Here is a 22,582-nt window from a genome sequence, read left to right as displayed (position 1 = left end):
AATTGGGAGGGCCAACTCCAAGGGCGTGGCTTCTCTTGAGCTCTGCTTTTCTGATATTTATGTCACCAAGATGCTCTTTGCTGTACTTTGTCTGGGCCCAAATCAATCAGACCCACCCTTCTCTTTCCCTACAGGCTATTCTTCCTTGAAGGCTGTGAGACCTCATCCTGGACGACCGTTTTTCCACACCCAGCCTAGAAGCACTCCTGGGTTGCTGCCCCGGCCTCCAGCCGCCCAGCCTGTACACGGCAGGACGGACTGGATCGCTAAGTACGCGTCTCGGCGATGACTGTCACGAAACCTTTTGTAGGGCACAGTAGGACCCTGTCCCTTGGCCAGCTGGTATTCCACCTGCAAGAGACTTTCGGTTGGTGGAAAAGCAAACACTTTATAGTTATTCTTCTGAACTGAGACATTTCAATATTCTTTTTTAAAGTTTTTTTTTTTAATATTGATTTGAATGCAGTACTTTTTTTTTGTACAAAGTTATTTTATTCTAAAACTGGGTCCCATTATTTTCTTAAACAGCAGCATTTTGTATATATGGATTATGTTTTAGCATTTTATACAGTCAACTTTGTAAGGAACTTTTTAAAGATTAATTGATTTTCCTTTGGGGTTCCAGATAATATTTTATACAGATTTTTAAAAATATAATAATATTGATGCAGTATTGCAACAGGGGTGCAATTTACAGCTACGCGATAAAGGGTTATTTCTTCAATGTGTGTGGATATTTGTGAAGTGGTTAAATTTTAAATGTGGCATGTTCGGTACTTTAAGCTTTTCTGGACTGATGTCAGCGCTAGAAAACTGACCATCTGCCGTTTCTCAATACCGTGTTATTGGTTTGACTTTTTAATACCGCTGTGCTGTTCTGAAAGTACTGTTACATAATTCACTTTGTTTTCTTTTTACTCCCCAGATGAAAAAACTCTAAGTAAATATTTTTAGAAATGTTTACAACGCGTTTTTTGGTGGCTGGTGATAATCCAGCTGAAACCAAGCTATGCCATCACATTCTATTTTCTTCCATTTTTGAAGTCACTTTCTATAAGTACCCATAAAAGGGAAGCTTTTGAAGCCAAAAGGTTCTCCACATAAAGGTTAACACAGTGACTTAAACTTATATCCCTGCCAAGATACATGACCCAAAAGCAAAGTTTCAAAGTAGCACAACCCTTAGAATGTTGCATTTAGCTCAGTCCTCCAGGCCTGGCCAGAGATAGACGATGAATAGTCATTGTCTGCCCTCTGGTCCGATTATCAGGGCAATTTGGGGAGCAAGAAAAAAATAGATGGCAGAGGTCCCACTGGTCTGTGAAGCCACAGTTACCATGATGTCAAGTGTCCGTCACGTGCCACATTTGAAGAACTCTAAACCCTTGTGTAGTTTCTTTCAACAGTGAGAACTCCATTGGGCAGAGGCTGTTCCATTGAGAGGAATGTTTACAGCAGTTTTGAAAATGACAAAGCTAGTTTGGAGACAGAAAAAGGAAGTCCACTCTGATCCACTCTGTCAGGCACACTCACCTCCACTCGTAATTACCTGAAAGACAAGAAAGAAGGTCACTGCCAGTGAACGCGACATCATCTCTAGAGTGTATAGACTCACTTTTCTCCCAGGGCTCAAGTCACTTTTGTTTGGTTCTAGGATATAGCAAGTGGAGTCAATGAAATTGTCATTTTTGTAAGTTAAAATGATAGGTGAAAATGAATATTGGTACTTTGATATGGTTCAGCCTAATAAGTGGATACATTTCTGTGTTGATGTATTAATAATATGTTGCAGCCCATGGTTCCCAAAGGGCCCTCACCTAAAATCAGGGAGCAATTTGTGTCTTCGAGAATCTGACTCAAAAAGGTACTTAACCAAGCACCATGATTGCTGGGGGCATGAGAAAAGCAAATGATAGATGTGGATTTGAGAGGTCATATTTTCCTGTTAACAAACTGGCAGCAAAGCTTCAGGAAATAAATATGTATATGTAAGCACAACTTGAAGCTGAATTTATTTCTGTATTATATTCTCATTATCTCAATCAACAAAGAATGTGTTTTCAGAGATGAGTCCTTTACTATGCGGTTAATATTTATTTCCCCTTTCTGTATTAGGAATAAAAAGTAAGTTAATCTGAACGCTTACCCACCTTGCTAGAGAGCTGGTTTAAAATCGTAAATACCCTCTAGAGAACCAGATGGATTATGAATGCCATATTCCTGGTCCTCTAGCTTATGTTAAGGTCATTACATTTTAATTGGAAAACCTACTTACCTGGTTACTATACATTATAAAATTGTTTTTCTATTACTTTTGTAGGGCCTCAATACAGAAAATATTTGTCTTTTCATCCTCTTCCTCTTTCCTTTGTTTATCAGCAGACAATTTCCCTTATTCATTTGAAAGTCAAGAAGCTGACACTGCATTGAGTAAAATAGAAGGCTGAAAAAAACAAGATCAGTTCTAAAGAACTAGCAAAATCCTCTAAAGTTCTCTTTTATTCTCACCCTGAAATGGGTAAAGGATGCACTGAGCATACAAGCTGATTACTGTAGAAAGGGAAAAGTCACCAATACTTTGTTAAGTAAAAAGAAAATACTGCCTGTTTCTTGTATTTTTAGTTACTATAAGATTATAAAATCTACAAGACACCAAGAGGAATGATAAGTTTAACTATACCTACCCACGACTGTACCTCATGTCAGGCATAAAGTTTTAGGGGACTTCAGGAGATGGTATAGTGCCCAAGGGTTCAGTGACAGTGGTTATGCCAAAGGGTATGCGTGTGAACTGCAGGGAAAGTCGCATGAGCCTAAAAGCTATTCTTCGTGTGATTGTTCATTTCACAGTAAGCTGCCATTAATTACTAAGCCCTCAGCCAGCTCATATATGATTTAAATAGGAAGAAAACCGATTTTCTCAAGCAGTTTCTTACAGATCTCTTGCTTCAAGGACCATAAACGTCTAGTAAACGGATGCTGTGTCATATTCTGGAATGATAAAAAATTAAACACTTGACTCCAGACAAGCCATGTAAAACAGAATTGTTTTTAAGTACAAATCACCAGTACTGTTGGAGTTCACAGGCACCATGTTTTCTTACGAAGTGGCATCAAGCCATTGTTTTGTGCCATTTAGGAGAGAAAAAGAATACAGGCTGTATGTTTTAGCTCAGTGTGTGATCCAAAGCAATATGTTTATAAGAAAATGTTTGATGTACTAATTATTTTCTATCATTTAAAGCATACTGTAGCAACTTGTTTAAGATATGTGGTTAATTTTTAGAATTATTTTTACAATTTCCAACCAAAGTACTGTATTTTATATAATTTATTGTGAGGACCTTCTCATGGAAACCAACAGAAGACAAACTGGGGGGGCAAATATCACCTTAATCTGTATTATCAGTTTCTTACAGACACTGCTAATGTGAATTTAAAATGGCCTGAATAGTCTTCTGATCTTGGATAGTTCAGTACTGACAGCAATTTCGTCACCTGATTTGATTACAAGGGAGCAACTAAGAATATATTTAATTATAAAGCAAATATTCATAATGATGAGAAGATAGGAGGACCGAAAACTATTTACTCAAGCCCCTTCTGAAATAAAATGTTCCTTTTTGAATAGTTTGTCCTAAGGTGTTTAAAAATGTTAACTTTACTTAAGGAAAATTCTGCTCCAAATAAAGTTACAGTTTAAGAAAAATTGATTTGAGTGTTCTGTTTTTGTTGTTATGTTCTTCCATCAAACAATAACATTACTATTTCCTAATTTGAAATTTTCATATTTTATAATTTCTTAACACCTATTAGAGTGTTTACTGCTGTGAAATTGATAGCATATACTTAGACCAGCAGTAGGAAGCGGTATTTTGCAATGTGGAGACTATTTAAATTTAGCTTTTAGCAAATTAGGTGACTAGGAATATTTTGACAAAACAAAAAGCACATCAAAACAATTTCTTGTTGCTGATTTCATCATGACAAATACCTACCTTGTATTTTTCTAGCTTTCACAGTATAGTCACATGTACAATATAAACATGTACAGTATAAACCTTCAAAAGAAGCTCATACCTTCATGAATTCCATACAGGATTCCACAGAAAATTCATTTACCAAACATTCTTTGAGTCCTTGAAAGAATTTTGAGGGACAATGATTTACCAATCAACCTTGTATTGGTGAATCCATAAATGTGCCCTAGCCTATCAGAACACCCCCAACCTGAGTGTGTCATCACCCCATGAATCCACAGATGTGCCCTAGCCCACGAGAACACCCCCAACCTGAGTGTGTCATCACCCCGTTCGTCTAATGACCCCCCATCTCCCCTCAGCCCTTCAGATGCCCCACAGATTCAAGCTCTCAGTCTTCCTTCCTGCTATCAAAGCCTGCTGTTAGAACAGCTGGGACTGAATTTAAACCATTGTGACTCTCTTTCTGGAATGTTTACTTAGAAAAGCTCCTCTTAAACTGATTTTTAAAGCTCTTGATTTTTGTTAAGGCAATTTTACCTGCTACTGAGTGGGTGGGGGGGAAGGGTCAAAGGCTGAGACAAGTTCCCATGGCCTCTGAATTTAAATATATATATCCAGTAGGTAGAAAGACACCGAGAATAAGACTGTCCAAGGTTGAGAGCAACTCCAAGGGTCTCCAGGAATAAAATAATTTCAGGGGCTTCCAAGGAGCAGAATGACCTAAGGGTACTTTCATAGAATGGCAGAATTAAACAGGATTTTTTTTTATTTCTCCACAAGCATGTTTAATGAGAGTCTTATGACACTGCCTTAGTTTCTCTTTCAGGTAAACAAGATTGCTAGGATGATGTAACTTCTATTAGGTTGGACATAGAAGTGTCCTTTTTTTTTTTTAAAGAAGAAAATAGTAAAATACCAGCAATTTGATATGGTTCAACCAATTAGAAGAAGCAAATAGATATAGAGATTTAACTGATCAACAAAGTTGATAATAGTGCTCTTCCTGTATAGTTCAATGAAAGTGAATCTTTGCAGAAAGGTGAGTTGGAAAAAATTGATAAAGATCACCACCTCCAGCAGGTTTGAAAAATATGGCTTGCCTACCTATGTCAAACTGAGTAATGTCTGTGTTAAGTCAGAATTAGAAAGATGAAATTGAATATGTACTATTATTCCTGTTTGAAAATGACTTCCTGTTCTAGGGGTGCCCAGCTGTTCTTGTTTGCTTTTCTTCTTACTTTACACACTTGCTCTGGATACTTTGTTTTACTGCCAGATTAATCCATCTCAGTCCTCTCTTCTGAGTTGTCACTGGCCTCTTTTTAAATTAAAAAAAAAAAAATAGAATTTTATTTTTTTAGTTGAAGTATAGTTGATTCATAGTATTATGTTAATTTCTGCTATACAGCAAAGTGCTTCAGTTATACATAATTCTTATTTACTATTCTTACGGTTTATCACAGGACATTGAATATAGTTCTCTGTGCTGTACTGTAGGACCTCGTTGTTTATCCATTCTATATGTAACAGCTTATATCTGCTAACCCTAACCTCCCACTGGCCTTTCAACTGTCTAGTGACATTTACAAGTGTGTGGCTTGTGAGAATAAAAGACAAACCCATTCATTATGTCCCCCAAATCTCTATGGAGCTAGAAACCAAAGCATCGTTCATTGTTTGTTTCCACAAGTGTTCTCTGAATGTCTTCTCTGCCCTAAGCATTATTCTAGGATCAGGGTATACAAAGGTACATTTTAAGAAATATGAAAACCCCCTAACCTGTTGGAATTTACATTCTATCAAAATTCCAGATAGATAACAAAATAAACATATAGTATATTATATGACAATAAATGTTCAGAAAAGTAAATAAGGAGGATGGAAAAGAAAGTGTGTGTGTGCTTAGGGAGAGGACATCAGTTTAGACTTCTCTTCCTCCCATCCACCCCCTTAATATCTTACCTTTTCTTATCTATCTTCTTCTAATTTATGATGCTATACTATAATACACACGGATATTTCCAGGTTTCTCTTTCCCCACCCTGAACAGTCCCAGTTCATTCTCCCTGTTTCTGCCAGAGAAATCTACAGAAAATAAAATCTGATCTTGTCAGTTGCTGTAATTGATCAGCAGCACAGGCTTCTCAAGCCAGGTAATTTCAAGAACCCCTCCTGGGTGAAAACAATAATCAACATCTATAGTCTGCGAAATAGGAGAGGCTGCCTCAGGAAACAAGAAATAGGCCTTTTGGAGGCATACATTTTTAACCTTAAAATTTGTGTGAATTTTTCTATAATAATTTTGATAGTCTTAAAATATTTTTTAAAGCTCTAGCTTAATTACCACCCAGATTATAGTTGTAGCCCCACTGACACCTCTACCCCAAGGCCCCCACTTCCTCCCATCCAAGAAGGTGCTGTGGATTAAACCAGTTTTGTCGAAAGTGTAGGAAATGAAGGAGAGGCTCAAGAGGATTCACTGAGTCAAGGAAGAAAGGAGGAAAGAGGAAATACATATATATATATAAATTAAAAATACATGAAGAATAAACTATATACAATTATGTATTAATTGTATTATATGTGCTGCTGCTGCTAAGTCGCTTCAGTCATGTCCGACTCTGTGCGACCCCATGGACTGCAGTCTTCCAGGCAAGAGTACTGGAGTGGGGAGCCATTGCCTTCTCCGTATTATATGTAAGTATGTATAAACATTCATTATACATTTTACACACACAAAGTGTGAAATTAAGTTCTAATAATGTTACATATTAATAGAAAAATTGTAAAATAGTCAAAAGAAAGGCAGACTGCCACGTGCAGCGCCTCATTTGGATGTGTCTGGAGTCTTGGAAGCTTGACTACCCTACGTTCTCCTACAAATGGACCTTGAGAGCTTGTTTGGAGGTTCTAGCAGGGGAGCGCAGCTACTCGTATACCCTTGACCGAAGACCGGTCCTCCTCTAGCGGGGATGGTCGTCCTCTTCGACCGAGCGCGCAGCTTCGGGAGGGACGCACATGGAGCGGTGAGGGAGGAAGGGGACACCCGCCTAGCCAGCCAGATCAGCCGAATCAACCCTGGCGATCAATGGGGTGACAGATGTCGCAACCAGATCGCCCTCACATCCGAAAAACCGTGGTAGTTCGCGCAGTATATAAACTACAAGAAACTTCTGTCTTTAAGGATATGTCGACTTTTTCTTTGTTTTCTAAATGCCGGATCTCTAAAATATATCTTAAACTAAGGTCCAAACCTAACTAACACTTAAAAATTATTCCCTCAAATTGCAAAAATTGCTGTTAAAACGGGCTTGATTTGGAGTTGTTTGCGTATCATCCAGCATGCCTTGCAGATGGGTGGAGCATGCTAAATATTGCCGTCTCTATTGGTGAAATATTCTGGAGCCTCGCCCACCGGCGCCCTCGGGTCCCCGGGCTGCAGACCGCTCGCTGGGCGCCTTTGTGCGGTTCTGGTCACTCCGAGTGGAGCCAGGTCTGTCTCCCTCTTGTCACTCCCACCTCCCCTTCCCCCCTCTTCTTGTTTCTCGCGGCTCCGAGTCTCTCACGCTCCTTCCTCATCCTGGAATCACCCCGCATTCATCCTGTCTATCCCTGTCTCGCTCCCGCGGCCCTGTTCCTATCCCGGCAGACACGGACCCCTGGGTTGGGGTGAGAGGTCTTGCTTGGTCGGCGTGCGTATCCTTATTAACCCGTTCTGTGCAGTCCAGAGCCCTGGGTGGAAGGCAAGCTCTGATGGTCTCCCAGCGCGGACTGAGCGGCCGCGCGGAGCGCTGAGAGCCTGTCTTGGGTGCCGAGCGGTGGCCTGGGCTCAAGAAGGGCCTGGGGGCTTCTGTCCAGGGGGGACGGGGGTGTGCAGGGCCCGGGGCCACCACCCCGGGCCCTGCCCGCAGACGCACGTCTTGCGGACAATAGTAATAATTGACCCCTCCTTCTTCTGTTGCTGTGAGGCTCGAATCTGATGAGTGTGAAAGTGAATTTTTGCAGAGGTTCCATGGGTGTGGACGTCTCTTCTGCGGTCCTTGGTCTGGCCTGTACAGGCCGAATTTGGGAAATCTGAGATTTTCAAGGTCAAAGTATATGGTGTGGTGATTCTGTGAAGTCCTGTGCTGCTAGCCCAAATGTCTTTACAGGAAATAGCCCCCCGCTTCCCAAGATCCAGAATAATAAATCATAAAGCTATGAAACTATTTGAAAGGCAAAGGTGGTGGTTGTTTTTTAAGGTTTTAAAATGGTAGTCTGTTTTTATTGATTGAGGGCAAACGCAGTTTAAAAACAAAAAACAGAAACCCACAACATCACTCCTCCCCCAACCCCCACAGAACCCCCCAGTTTGTCAAAACCCTGAATATTCAGTTAGCCCCTGAATACTGGACTGAGAACGCGAAATTGAGGCTGTTCTTTTGCGAGGAGTGCTGCGTTTGTATTTCAGAAAACCTGAAAGGCCGTGATGGCCACGAAACCCAAGCTCCACTATCCCAACGGACGAGGCCGGATGGAATCTGTGCGATGGGTGTTAGCTGCTGCCGGAGTCGAGGTACCCTAGCTATACTGGTGTTTCTGCACAGATTTGTCTTATAACGTTGAGCTCTGTCCTCTCCCGGTAATATTACAGACCTGCTTCAGTGAGTCAGAAGAGTCCTTCCTCTCAAGAATTTTTCTTTTTCTAAATGGAGTGTAGTTGATGAAATTCTCTTTTACTTTAAGCCTTAATCATTTGCTTCTGATCTACCACCAGTAAGTATTTATAATGAGGAAAACAGGCATGAACCTGCAATTTGCCAATTACACCCAGAACTTGATGACTATAAAATCTCTAGGTTTAGATCTGTTTCCTATTTACTTTAGTGACTTCAGGCTTGAAGCCCCTGCATGCCCATATCCTTTGGCCCACAGTGGTTTTGGTCTTATTTTTGCTCCGTTCTTGGAGCTGTTTCTTGATAGAAACATAAAACAGATATTAGTAGTCACGATTTGGGTGCATGTCTGTGGTTGTTCCTGGGGCGACTTGTGGAAGTAACTGCTTGTCAAATGCCCCTCATTCTGAATTTGATGGATTTACTCTCATTTTAACCTGTTCCCCTCTTCTGTCTGTTTCCTGTAAACTACTAATTGGATCCAGAAGTCTGATCAAATCCAGGCTCCTTTTTCTCCTTCTCTTTTTTTTTCCCTGCCAGACTGCAGCAAAAGTGGTAGTGTGAACATGTTTCTCATATGCGACATCATGGGCACATGACATCAACCTGTCTCGTTTTCAGCGTTGCTGAGTGTGATCATTGTGTTTCCTTGACATCAGCCTGTTCCCACAGTATGAAGTTTTCCTCTGTTACCCTTTCAGCCACCGTCTTTGCAGCCTTGATCATCACCGTTGTTAGGGGTTACAAAATGGTGATTTTTCTATTTCTGTTATTTCACCTAAGTTGAACTGTGATTCTCTTATAAAGAGTATTTGTTCACTGGTTATGTTCTTAATTACCTTAAAGCACATTACAGTTCACTTAAGAAAAGCAGAATAAATGCTTGATTCTTTCTATCAATTTTCAGAATAATGAGTCATTACCCTACCAAACTCCAAAGGTGATAAATGAACATAGTTGGGTTTGGGGTTTTGTTTTTTATTTATTGGTTTGGTTAGGCTTTGGTTTCCTTGCCTGTCATTATATCTCACCACATAGCATTTTACAGTTTTCTGTTAGTTGATACCATTTTTATATACAGATTCTGATTTCTGACTTCTCTTGAGAAGTTGGAAGATCTGATGCTCCTAGGGCCTCATTTTCATAGGGCAGCCGTTGCTGACTCTAAGAGGGACAGCCCCTGCAGATGGACCTTTCTAGTTTATGTAGTCTCCACCATTCCCTATGATCTCAGAACACTTTCTCTAGTTGTGTTGAGAAGAGAGGGCAACAGTTCTTGATCCCTTGACTTGAGCCTGTTTGGCTTGTTTATGTCACCTGTCTGACCCTGTGTGCTTCTGAGCTTGCAGTTGCTGTCTTGTATATGTAGATACTGGAAGCCCTTGTCCGAATCCCTTCCTCCCTAGCTTCATTCTGTGCTTCCTACTCAGCTGTGGGTCAGGATTCTTGGTTACACTCATAGCAACCCAACCCTAAGTAAGTTAAACAAAAGGGAGCATGAGTCCTATTATCCACCTCCCCCAGACCAGGCAGGCAGGTAGGGTAGGGTACTTACTTAGCCCAGTGTGGGGCATGGGTCTCAAGTCCACTCTGACCAGGTTCTCTAACCAGGAGAAAGACTGGCCTCCCTCATGAGGGCTGACCACGTGGTTTACAGGAGCAATGCCCCAAAGTTGGTTTCAGGGATCCCTCCCATGTCTGTGCCCAAAGACATTTTCAGCCACATCTGTGTTCAGTCAGGTCTGCAATAGTCAGGAGGGCCGGGCTACAGCAGCTGGGTGAGTTCGTGATTTCCAGGGTCACAGTGTCAGGTAGAGCCTGACATGTAAAGCACACACATCCCAGTAACCAGGTGCCTCACACCTGCTGGGAGGCAGCCTGGCCTAATTCCAGGAGTCAGCATCTTCCAACTCATACTTGGTTTGAGTCCTCAGACCCTGCTGTGTCCTGGATGCTGCGTCTTGGCTGCTTGGAGCTTCATTTGCCCAAAGACTCCCCAAACCCGGTCAGATCCTCCTTGTGAAGAGGGGGGATGAACAGTGTAAAAGAGAAGACATAAAGAGACACAGATGCGTAGAACAGTCTTTTGGACTCTGGGAGAGGGCCAGAGTGGGATGATTTGGGAGAATGGCACTGAAACATGTATAATATCATATGTGAAATGAATCGCCAGTCCAGGTTCGATGCAGGATACAGGATGCTCGGGGCTGGTGCACTGGGATGACTCAGAGGGATGGTACGGGGAGGGAGGTGGGAGGGGGATTCAGGATGGGGAACACGCGTACACCCGTGGCGGATTCATGTTGATGTATGGCAAAACCAATACAATATTGTAAAGTAATTAGCCTCCAATTAAAATAAATAAACATATTAAAAAATAACCAAAAAAAAAAAAAAAGAGAGAGAAGACTTGAAGGCCACACACTCCTCATTCAGGACTTCTGGGCAGTTCGCTCAGAAGAAGAGGGTGTGTGGAGAGGGAGGGAGTGCATGATGTGGATGGGGGCACGTCTCCAGAGGATCCCCTGGGGGACCAGCACCCCGTCAGGGAACAGAGACCGCTGATTGTGTGGACAGAAACCACACACTGTCTGTCCTTACAGCCCCGGGGCAGCCCCCAGACAGTCTCCAGCTCCTCCAAGCTCAGCCTCGTGCGCTTTTTACCTTCCTCCGTCTCCCGCCATCTCACCTCCTGTTCCGGTGCCAGTTTCTTCTTACAGACCAATAGTATTATAAAGTTTGACACGAGAGAGTTTCTCTAGTGAGAGAGAGCATGCATTTTGCTACATGTTCCCAGGAGTCAAAAACCAGAATCGGAGGCATTTGGAAGGAATTAAAAAGAAATTTTATTGAAGTATATTTGATTTATACTATTTCAGGTGTACAGCAAAGTGATTCAGTTATAAATATTTTTGAGATTCTTTTCCGATATAGGTTATTACAAGATACTGAATGTAGTTCTCTGCACTATACATTAGATCCTTGTTGTTTATCTATTTTGTATATCTGCTAATACTACTAATATTTTGTATATCTGCTAATCCCAAACCCCTAATGTGTCCCTCCTGCGCCCTCTTCCCCACACTGGTAACCATAAGTTTGTGTACTATGTCTGAACGTGTTTCTATTTTATAAACAGGTTCATTTGTGGCATTTTTTTTCAAGATTTCACATATAAATGGTGTCAGATGATATTTTTCTTTGACTTACTGCATTTAGTATGTTAATCTCTAGGTCCATCCACGTTGCTTGGAAAGGCTTGTTTTTTTTTTTTTCATGCACATTCCTGGTCTCTCCCAGCTATTGGACGTGAATCTTTGAGGGATGGGCCTGGGTTCTGGCACATACACACGCTTTCTCATGTGCTTTATACATGATCAGGCTCATTAAAGTGTGAGAGCAGTGGTGCAGTGGAAACACCTCGGCATCACAGCTGACCGCCTGAGCATTCAAACGCCCAGAACATTCTTACCCTGAGGCTACTGTTTCCTGGGCGCCAGATGGAGTGCCTCTAGGGGCACCGAGGCCCTCTTCTCACACAGGAGGGCTGGGAATAGGAGAAGCCATGCCTTCACCCCATCATCTTGATGCCCCTCTGGTCGACTAGGTGAGGTAGACGAAAGAATGGCCAGGCCTGTGCTGCGGCTCTGTCCTTCCTGGGATGACATGGGGTGAGGGGCAGCGCAAGGCACAGGCTCGACTGGGAACCACCCAGAGACTTGGGGCCTCAGTGGGCATGAGAAGGACATCAGTATATTCGAGCATGTTGTATATGTCACAAGAAAAGGGACTTTCCAGTGTTTCTTTTCCTCCCAAACTTTTAGTTTGGAAACTTTAAAACTTACAGAAAAGTTGTAATAGTAAAATGGATACCTTTCAACTAAACTCACCAGGTGCTAACATTTTGCTGTTTGCCTCCTTCCTTCGTCTGTCTCTGCTTTTTTTTATTCTTAATCATTTGAAAGTAAGTTGCAGACATCAGCATGTGTCTTCCTGTTAAAAAAAATAAAATTGTCCCCATAACTGTAATATCATTGTCACAACTAAGAAAATAACATCAGTTTTACAACATATTATATACAACCCAAATTCAGAAGTTGCCTCTTGTGCCCCAAATGTCTATATAGCTGTTAAATGTATCTCTTTAGTAGTTATAACTACCACTCCCTCATCCAAGATCTAATCAAGATTTAGACACTTGGTGGTTGTCTCTAGTCTCTTTTCATCTAGAGCAGAATCTACATTTTGTTCTTTTCTTTCATACTCTTCACTTAACAGAGAAGGAATGTGTGATGGAGGAATTGAATCTCTTGTATGAATTTCTGCCAAGAGAAATGAAGAGTCAGTAATGTGACTTGGAGGCCAAATGGCCTAAAGAATTTTCAGAGGAGGTTTACCTAGCTACAGTCGAATCCCTTGTAAATAAAGATTTGCCCTTGAGAGCAGGGCTCATGCTTTCAGTCGGGAAGTAGATGGATGTCTAGGAAAACGGGAGCCAGACAAGTGATGAAGACCACAGAGCGGGAGCCGCAAAGGCAGAAAGTCTGTCCCCCCCAACTGGCTTCCAAACCTGCGCATCCTGGAGGAGCTTAAAAAAAAACAGTTCTGGAGGTTGGAAAGAGTGCAGACCATTTGTATACTGCAGAGTGTTGCACATTCTGGATACGCCCCCGTCTCACCTTGCAGCTCCGTCCAGGTTAAACTGGTTGGGATGCTGTTTCTGCAGGTCGCTGTATCTTCACTGTCCCAGCAGAGAGCGTGGGATGCCTCAAGGTGGCCCCAGTGGAGAACTGAGCTTGACCACTTGGGTAGGTGGATGGTGGGATTTCCACATCTGCAGAGACATTTTTTCTTTGTCATAATAAGTAACCTGCGGGATGATGCTTTGTGTAAATACTCTATGCCCAATGACCCAACGATTTCAGCATCTTGATCCTTATCAGAGTCAGTTATTACATTATAGGGTGAAAATTGGTGGTTTTCTAATTTTATCATTAATTAGGAACAATTCTGCATTAATTAGTGCTAATTCTGGAAAAGAGAGCTTTCTTTCTTCTTTTTTTTTTTGAATCATCATTTATGGACACAAGGATTTTTTTGGTTGATCCTTGGACTGCAAGGAGATCCAACCAGTCCATTCTGAAGGAGATCAGCCCTGGGATTTCTTTGGAAGGAATGATGCTAAAACTGAAACTCCAGTACTTTGGCCACCTCATGTGAAGAGTTGACTCATTGGAAAAGATTCTGATGCTGGGAGGGACTGAGTGCAGGAGGAGAAGGGGACGACAGAGAATGAGATGGCTGGATGGCATCACTGACTCGATGGACGTGAGTCTCAGTGAACTCCGGGAGTTGGTGATGGACAGGGAGGCCTGGCGTGCTGCGATTCATGGGGTCGCAAAGAGTCAGACACGACTGAGCGACTGATCTGATCTGATTCTCATCTATGCCTGATATCACTTGAATTGTCCCAAACGTGGCTAGGGCTTTGACATATATCTGTTTGTCTTTGAGTACATCCTCACTTTTTGACATAACAGAATCAAATTTTACCCCTGGGAGCCCAGGGATATTTAGAAACCAAGATATGGGTACTGAGTATGTTCTTTCTGTCTGTTTTTTGGGCAGTTTAACTTGGTATTTTTGGTCCTAAAACCATAATGACATTTCCCTTCTTTTTTGGGGGGGGTGTCTTTTTTAATTTAGTTTGACGAAGAGTTTTTAGAAACAAAAGAACAGTTGCAGAAGTTGCAGGATGGTGAGTATAAAAATGTATTACTGTCAATAATGCTGATTTTTTAATGTCGATAATGCTGATTTAAGTGGAAGGACAAAGATTCAGCTGACACTAAACGTCCAGAACAGTATCCTAAAACCAGATAAGCAAGAGGGAACAGTGGCCGAAATTGCTAGAAAATCACTTGATTTTCAGTAGTTCTATAAAAGCCAATCAGAGGGGGAGTAGTTCTTCCCTCTGTCCACTGAGCAGCCCTTTTCCATCTCTCTCTCCTCCCCGACCTTCCTCTGCCTTTTCCCCTCTTTCTTCTACTCCCTCATCCCTTCCCTCCTCAATTTCCACCTCTTACATATTACCTGAAGCATCTGCTTGAAGTGTGCAGATAAAAGTCCCTGTTTACACTGGGCTGCTTTCTCAAGTAAGTACCAAACGGATGAGACAGCAGTGAAAGGCCTGCCTTTAACTCCTGGTCCCACCCTCCCTCCACACCCAGACCCCTGTAAGCAGCTTCCTTCCTTGCCATCAGCAGGGTCCTGAGGCCCAACTCAGGGATCCCTGGAGAGGGACCAGCTCTGCAGGGCTGTGATGTCTCCATCAGGAGTGACACTGCGCATATGCTGAGTATACATCTGCCCTCAACCCGCCTCAAGCCCTCCAGGACTGGGCTGTGTGCTATGCTTGTGACTCTTCCTGGGGTTTGGTGTAGGTAAAGGGTTTGAGACAGTCTTCTTGAAGAAAGTAAGGAGTGACTTTTTGACCGGTGACTGCGTATTTGGCAGTAGGTGGGCTGTGGACGTGGATGCCTGTACGTTGGGCTTCATCATCAGACTGACCAAGTGACACAGTCATAGACATTCTACACAGATGGGTTGTTGTGTTCTACACTGGCCGTTGCAGGAGCCACCAGCCATACGTGACTCCTGAGCACTTGTGTCCATGGGGACGAAGGAAGTGACTTTTAAATTTTTCAAAAGTTTTAGGACTTTGCTGGTGACTCAGTGGTTAAGACTCTGCACTTCCACTGCAGTGGGGCTTGGAATCAATCTCCACTCAGGGAGCTAAGATTCTGCATGCCCCATGGCACAGGCACAGCCAAAAAAAATATTAAGCTTTAAAATTTTTAATTGATTTAGAGTTCCCTGGTGGCTTAGTGGTTAGGATTCTAGGCTTTCAGTCTTGTGGGCCCAGGTTCAATCCCTAATCAGGGAACTAAGATCCTGCAAGCTGCATGCCTCAGCCACACACACACACACAAAAATAAAAAGTTCAATTTAAATTAAGGCTTAATTATACGCATGCCACTACTGGCTACTGTATTGGCCAGCACAGCTCTGTAAAGAGATGTCTTCACTGTGTTACCCCTCACCCCTTACACTGAGACTAAGTGTTTTTCCTGGGGTGAAAATTGAAAGGTTTATGTCCATGCTAGTTTTAAGTCTTGTTTTATGGCTAAATCAGCACCCCTGAATGAAGTTGGGGGAGCTTTACACTATTTCTTAAGGCTGTGGCCCCATTCAGCAGAGTATTTTTTGAGGGATGGGGGAAAGGGGAGAGAGCACGTCTAACTCCGGGCTTCCGTTCCCAGGTAACCACCTGCTGTTTCAGCAAGTGCCAATGGTTGAAATCGACGGGATGAAGCTGGTGCAGACCCGGAGCATCCTCCACTACATCGCAGACAAGCACCATCTCTTCGGCAAAGACCTCAAGGAGAGAACCCTGTACTGTGGCTCCTCCGGGGTGTTCTCAATTGTACCTCTAGCAATGCTTAGCTCATTAGCCATCCTCCACAGCCCCCTGGTCCACTGCATGTCCTGTATTGTTAGTACAAACAAGGAACAAACCTCCAGAAAGGTCATCAAGACCACTTGGAAAGTCAGTACAGAGAGTCTGAGTAAAAATGAGGGGAAAGGATTGAATTTGGGTATTAGAGACTGTGTCTGGGGTGTGGTGAGGTTTCTGCATCCTTAAATGTTTTGATTTTATTTTTTTTTTTACTGTTCTTGCAAATCTATTATCACTGAGTATTAGGGAATCAGAAGCTGCTGTGACATTCAAGGCCCAGAATACTGTGCACTGGCTTATAATTTGAACTCAGAGCCTGGTCTTTGTACCTCCTGGATCATGTCCCTGGGCAAAGTGTTAGGCTCTAGTGTCCTGATGAGTTTCCAGTGTGATGAGGGTTCTAATAGTATATTCCTCATAATGCTGTAGGATTCAATGAAATATTAGATGTAGGGTATTTAGCACCACTCCTCGTACACACCAAGTATTCTGTAAATGGTACCCACTATTTTTACAAATGTGAAGTTGTACCCATACTGAGCATGGGTGAAAGGACATCCATGACTCTGGTACTTCGAGATTTGTGATGGGTTTCTCTGAAGAAGTTTTCTGATTTATAACTAGAATTGACTTTGCATCTTTGCTGTTAAGGGACAGGTGGAGATGAATGCTTCTTGATATTTAAGTAGCCCGAGCTGTAAGAGAAAAGCATTCTGGATATTTAGCTGTGGGAGCCAATGAGGGGCCACTGAGAAAATGCTTTGTGTGTGTGTTTTGAAGGATTGACATGTATGTGGAGGGGACCCTGGATCTTCTGGAACTGCTTATCATGCATCCTTTCCTCAAACCAGACGATCAGCAAAAGGAAGTGGCTAATATGGCCCAGAAGGCTATAATTAGATACTTTCCTGTGTTCGAAAAGGTAGGTGGCAGCTAAGCCTGTGGAGACAGCATCACCAGACCACAAAACACCCCTCTTCTGCTCAGGCAGAGTAAAAGCTGAGCCCTGCAAGACCAGCCCTCTGGGTTCCAAAGAGCTGACGGTTGCGTCAGCACAAAGCCAGCATGTCTTGGAGCCTCCCCTACTCTTCCAGAGTCTTCCGTGCTCTCTGGCCAAGATACAGGCTCACCTCTGTATGCACTGTCATTGCATGCCTTTGCCAGGTGGCACCCTGTACAGGACACAGGAGAGCAGAAGCCAGCTCCTTCCTTCCTTCTTTCGTTCCATCCTACTTGATAGTTGGATATGAAGAGAAGAACCGTGGCTGTTTTATTTCTCTTCCCTTTTGTTCTCTTTCTTGTCTCATTACGGTATCTGTTTTACTGAACTTCAACTCCTCCTCTCTTTTCCTCAATGGAGAAGGATTATTTTAAATGCCTCAGTTAAAAAACAAGAGCAAGTAAAAGCCGGGAATTGGCAGATTTCCTCTGGCCATTGACGTGGACGTAGATAAGAAGGAAGAGAGGTGCTTTCTGAGTGTTTCTGCCCTTGGTTTCATGGTCTCTTGCCTGCAGGAACTTTGTGAATGTAAAATAGGATGATGCAGAAATGGGCTGTGGTGAGGGAGGAACAGGTGTCTCGGATAAGGGTCACTGCCAGCTTCTGTCTCCCTGTGAGTCAGACTACGTCAGAACTCCGCCAAACATACGGGCTAAAAGTTATTACTTTCTTATCTAGTTAGTTATTTATAGCTACACTGGGTATTTGTGGCTGCACACCGGCTTTCTCGGGTTGTGGTGAATGAGGGCTACTCTCTAGGTGTAGCGCGTGGGCTTATCATCATGGTGGTTTCTCCCGTTGCCAAGCTCTAGGGTGCGTGGGCTTCAGTAGTTGAGACACGAGGGCTTAGTTGCTCCGCAGCACGTGGAAACTTCCCAGACCAGGGATCAAACTCGTGTCCCCTTCATTGACAGGCAGATTCTTACCCACTGGACCACCAATCCTGTTACCTTCTTTTTACACATAATGAAATAGAACCACAGAGAGACTTCATGACATGCCTAAGGTGGGAGCCAGGACTGGAACTCTGGCCTCTGACTACATTCCAGACTCTGTCTTTCTCCAGTCTGGCTCCAGTCACTCTGTTTGATTTGGAATCATCTTAGAGTCCCTCTCTCTCTCTCATACACACACACATGCACGCACATACACATATCTGCAAAGGGGCTCTCCCCTGGTCTCCCCCTGTTCCTTGCTTCTTTCCAATCGCCATCTATTCCTGTGAATCTCCGCACCTAACCCTCAATATGGGAGTCAGGATGAATTCTCATTCTTTTAATTTTCTTGGTCTTGAAAGTGAAGTGAAAATATTAGTCGCTCCATCGTGTCTGACTCTTTGCGACTCCACAGATTGTAGCCTCTGTCCATGGGATTCTCCAGGCAAGAATACCGGAGTAGACAGCCATTCCCTTCTCCAGGGGATCTTAGATGTTAAAGGAAGCCTGCTTTTTTTTTTTTCTTCTTCACTGTCGTGTCTAGTTTACGACTGTGAGTCCTGACAGTCATAGAAACACAGAACTGGGAAATAGATTAGACTCCTTGGACAGGACCAGTGGCTTACTTCTTACATCCTTCCCACCATCTCCTGAATGCATCAGGACTAATTCTTTTCTGCTGACGCATTTACAGAATAGCTGTATCCTTTTAAAGCACCAGATGCTATATCCAGAATTAATACTTCCTTCTGCTTTTCAGGGTCTCATTCTGTTATAAAGCAGAGACCTATGGATGCTGTCATTTCTACACCTTTTTTGCTCATTCTCTCTTAGGGAACTTCCTCTTAGTTGATGTTATTTGTAAAAAGATAAAAGAAAAAGGCCATGGTTTCAGCTCTTAGATGCTGCACTGATTCCATAGCTATATTAGTTTCTCCATGTCTACCATTGTAACCGATGTAAAACATTTATACCCTGCAGGTTTTACGGGGTCATGGACAAAGGTTTCTTGTTGGTAATCAGCTGAGTCTTGCAGACATAATTCTACTCCAGACCATTTTGGCTCTAGAAGAGAAAATTCCTAATATCCTGTCTGCCTTCCCTCACCTCCAGGTAAATAAACTAATGTTTTAGAAGATTGACCCACAACTCTTAGGCCTTCCTTCAATGTCTGTTGATTGATTGGCTCTGTGTGTGTGTATGTAATATTTTTGGTTCTCATTATGGTGGTGGTGTTGTGCAGTCTCTGAGTTGTGTCCAACTGTTTTGTGACCCCATAAATTGTACCCTGCCAGGTTCCTCTGTCCATGGGATTTCCCAGGCAAGAATCCTGGAGTGGGTTGCTATTTCCTTTCCTTCTCCAGGGGATCTTCCAGATCCAGGGATCAAACCTGCTTCTGGCAGGCAGGTTCTTTACCACTGAGCCATCGGGGAAGCTAGATTCTAGTTATTAAAATGAAATGAAAGTACAGACTTGAAATTGGTTTTCTGGTTCCCAGGCCCTTAGAGCTGAGCAGTTGTTTACACATGAAAGAAGTTGTCTCTCGACTTTGCTGCGTGACTACACTCTTGGAACAAATTCCATACTAGAGTTTTTGTTAATATTAGTGACATATGTGTGAATACTTCTGTATAATGTTTGTACACATGCTTAATTAAGGCTGTGCTTTGTACACAGGAGACATTTGGTAAATGGTAGCTTTTTAAGTAAATGACCTCTTTATTTTGAAAGATTTTATTAGAATAATTATAGACAATGGATGTTCAGTTCCCATATAATTTAGAATTTTTACCAGATCAAATGGATTTTTCCTCTCAATTACTGAAAATTGTTAAGATTTGACTCTATGAATGAAAACAGATTTCTTTTTCTTCTTTGCAGTTTACATGAATATCTGGTGTCTTGAACCCTACGTTACAAAAATGCAACTGGCCATCGTCCACACATAGCTGGAAAGAGAATTCATTTGTTAATAGAAGTAAAAATGTCCAAGGAAGCTGAACCTTAAAATGTAACTTGTACTGTCTGATGAATTTTAAAAGTATTTCTATTTAAACTTTCTTCTTAGAGCAATATATTTGAGGTACTTAAATGGCACCCCACTCCAGTACTCTTGCCTGGGAAATCCCATGGACGGAGGAGCCTGGTGGGCTGCAGTCCATGGGGTCTCGAAGAATTGGACACGACTGAGCGACTTCACTTTCACTTTTCACTTTCAGGCATTGGAGAAGGAAATGGCAACCCACTCCAGTGTGCTTGCCTGGAGAATCCCAGGGACGGCGGAGCCTGGTGGGCTGCCGTCTATGGGGTCACACAGAGTTGGACACGACTGAAGCGACTTAGCAGCAGCAGCATGTATTTTTTGTCCTTCTTTTTTCTTTAAGCAAGTATAATCCCATTCTAAGTATCTTTTTTATTTTGCTGTCTCTGAAAAAGTTGACATCGTGGTGTGGATTTGCATAAAGCCTGGTCTAGATCCCAGCCACTGTGGCAGATTGTAAATAATACCAACAGATCAGCCCCTCAACAGATGTTGGATTATGGCTCTGTTTGGATCCCTGTAACAAATATTTATTGCAGACACTTTGATGGGCCATTTTGCAGCACCGTATTTTCATAAAATGGCTCAGCCAGTAAAGAATCCACCTACAGTGCAGGAGACCTGGGTTTGATACCTGGGTTGGGAAGATACCCTGGAGAAGGGAACAGCTACCCACTCCAGTATTCCGGCCTGGAGATCGCCATGGACTGTATAGTCCATGGGGTCGCAAAGAGTCGGACATGACTGAGCAGCTTTGAAGTTCAAGTTCAATTTTAGCCTTGAACTTTTGCGTTTTCTCTTTTCAGGAGTACACAGTGAAAATCAGTAATATCCCTACAATTAAGAAATTCCTTGAACCTGGCAGCAAGAAGAAGCCTCCCCCCGATGACATCTACGTGAGAACCGTGTACAACATCTTCATGCCATAGGACAGCAGTACAGCTGTGACTGAGCACTGCCCCCAGAGATTGATGTGTCCACAGTAGTGTCTTAATTGAAGCCAGGCTGCCGTGATCCAGCTCTGTCGTGGTGCTGTGTATATTGTTCCTAAGTTGGTCTTTCATGTCCTAATATCTCTTTGAGAAACATCGACCTGTTTTTTTGGTCCAGTGAGTGATTGTTACAGGACCTCTTCTGAAATATTTTTGGAGAGATCAGCCTTTAAGTTAGATCTGCTCTGTCTGTTCATTTCCTGGTACAGGGATGGGTAGGACCTTGTATCGTCTGTCCCCTGAGCTTTTGTCTTCTCCTTATCCCATTCTAAACTCCCTCCAGTCTCTTCCTGTTTTTAGTGTCTAATAACAATGGAGTTTTTACTAGATAGTAACTCTCCTCTGAGCTATAATAGATCCGTGGTAGTGATGAATGCCTTTGATATTCACTAAAATAAAGGATTTACAAATCATTGCCCTGCTGCTAGAATTTTTAAGTTAAATTATTTGGAATATATAATGCATTCACATGGTTCAAAAATCAAAAATATACAAAAGGCTATACAAGAACTTCCATGGTGGCCCAGTGGTTAAGAGTCTGCCTACCAATGAAGGGGACACAGGTTTGATCCCTGGTCCCGGACCTAAAATCCCACATGCCATGGAGCAACTAAGCCCACGCACCACTACTACTGAAGCCTATGTGCTCTAGAGCCCATGCTCCACAACGAGAGGAGCCACCTCAGTGAGAATCTCACCCACTGCAACCAGAGAGTAGCCCCTGCTCGCTGCACCTAGAGAAATCCCGTGCGCAGCAACAAAGACCCAGCACAGCCAAAAATAAATGAACTTATATTGTTGGAAGTGTTTCCAGCTCTGCCTCCCAGTTCTTTTCAGTTCTGCTCCCTGCAGGTAAACATCATTATCCTTTGTATATCCTTCCAGTTATATTTGACATAAGTGTAAGAAAATATGAATATATATAACTTTTATCCTGTTATTACCCAAATGGTTATTTAGGGACTTCTAGTTTTTTTTGCACTTCAGAACTAAAAGTATGACTTAGTACTGTTTTAAACATGTATTGACTTGCATCTTAAATATTAATTGAGCTCCTATTATGTGCCAGGCAGGGTGCCAGAAGGCAAAACCCTAAAACAGAGCCCTGCTTTAGAAAAAAGTCACCACGCAGTAGGCAAGATAGATGCGTCAATAGCAGAAGTAATTTTAGAAAAGAAAAAATTGCCACTCGAGAGTAGCTAATACTTGGGAATTTAAAAACTGGAGAAAGGCAAGTATTTGATCCGCGTCTCATAAAGAAAACACACTCATTTCTTACTGCAAGAGGGATTTCTGCCCAGATGTAAAGAAACAGTCCCGAGGTGACCCTTCATGCCTGTCACAATCAATGCAAGCCCCTTGGAGTTTTATTAGAGGAAAATCCAACACATGTGGAGATGGTTTTCTGCCTTCACATTTTTACAATTTGAACACTCAGTCATCACTCAGATACTTA

General features: G+C 42.6%; 2 protein-coding genes across 8 annotated transcripts in view; both read left to right on the top strand.

Annotated features, from left to right (window-relative positions):
• Nucleotides 1-3,713, top strand: part of ICK (intestinal cell kinase) — a 45,070-nt gene extending 41,357 nt beyond the window's left edge. Inside the window, exon 14 of the mRNA XM_027523963.1 lies at nucleotides 135-3,713. Coding sequence (XP_027379764.1) covers nucleotides 135-289 — 155 coding nt within the window. The 3' untranslated portion in view covers nucleotides 290-3,713. The remainder of the gene's footprint in view (nucleotides 1-134) is intronic.
• Nucleotides 3,714-7,332: 3,619 nt separating this feature from the next.
• LOC113881265 (glutathione S-transferase A4) lies at nucleotides 7,333-21,541 on the top strand. 7 transcript variants are annotated; one of them, XR_003507984.1, is made up of 9 exons: nucleotides 7,411-7,476; nucleotides 8,434-8,538; nucleotides 9,179-9,389; nucleotides 14,345-14,396; nucleotides 15,961-16,093; nucleotides 16,938-17,079; nucleotides 19,074-19,205; nucleotides 19,975-20,104; nucleotides 20,941-21,541. XR_003507984.1 is itself a non-coding variant. In XM_027524154.1 (8 exons), the coding sequence occupies exons 3-8, from the start codon at nucleotides 9,216-9,218 to the stop codon at nucleotides 21,061-21,063; spliced, it is 756 nt and encodes a 251-aa protein (XP_027379955.1). In that variant the 5' UTR covers nucleotides 7,411-7,476; nucleotides 8,434-8,538; nucleotides 9,179-9,215; the 3' UTR covers nucleotides 21,064-21,541. The 7 variants fall into 7 exon arrangements, 6 of the variants coding, with proteins under 6 accessions (XP_027379956.1, XP_027379957.1, XP_027379960.1 ...); XM_027524154.1 differs by lacking the exon at nucleotides 19,975-20,104; XM_027524157.1 differs by lacking the exon at nucleotides 20,941-21,541 and having other exon boundaries at nucleotides 19,975-20,105.
• The last annotated feature ends 1,041 nt before the right edge of the window (nucleotides 21,542-22,582 follow it).

This window comes from Bos indicus x Bos taurus, chromosome 23 (assembly GCF_003369695.1).
Source record: "Bos indicus x Bos taurus breed Angus x Brahman F1 hybrid chromosome 23, Bos_hybrid_MaternalHap_v2.0, whole genome shotgun sequence".
Classification (NCBI taxonomy): domain Eukaryota; kingdom Metazoa; phylum Chordata; class Mammalia; order Artiodactyla; family Bovidae; genus Bos; species Bos indicus x Bos taurus.
Note: the sequence above shows the minus strand (reverse complement) of the source record. Positions and strands in the feature narration are given on the sequence as shown.

Bases quoted from the DNA above. Each gene is read 5' to 3' on its own strand.
- LOC113881265 (XM_027524154.1), top strand. From the start codon at position 9,216: ATGCGACATCATGGGCACATGACATCAACCTGTCTCGTTTTCAGCGTT. The intron at 14,397-15,960 runs GTGAGTATAAAA...TTCCGTTCCCAG, and splicing joins GTTGCAGAAGTTGCAGGATG to GTAACCACCTGCTGTTTCAG. The intron at 16,094-16,937 runs GTACTGTGGCTC...TGTGTTTTGAAG, and splicing joins GACCTCAAGGAGAGAACCCT to GATTGACATGTATGTGGAGG.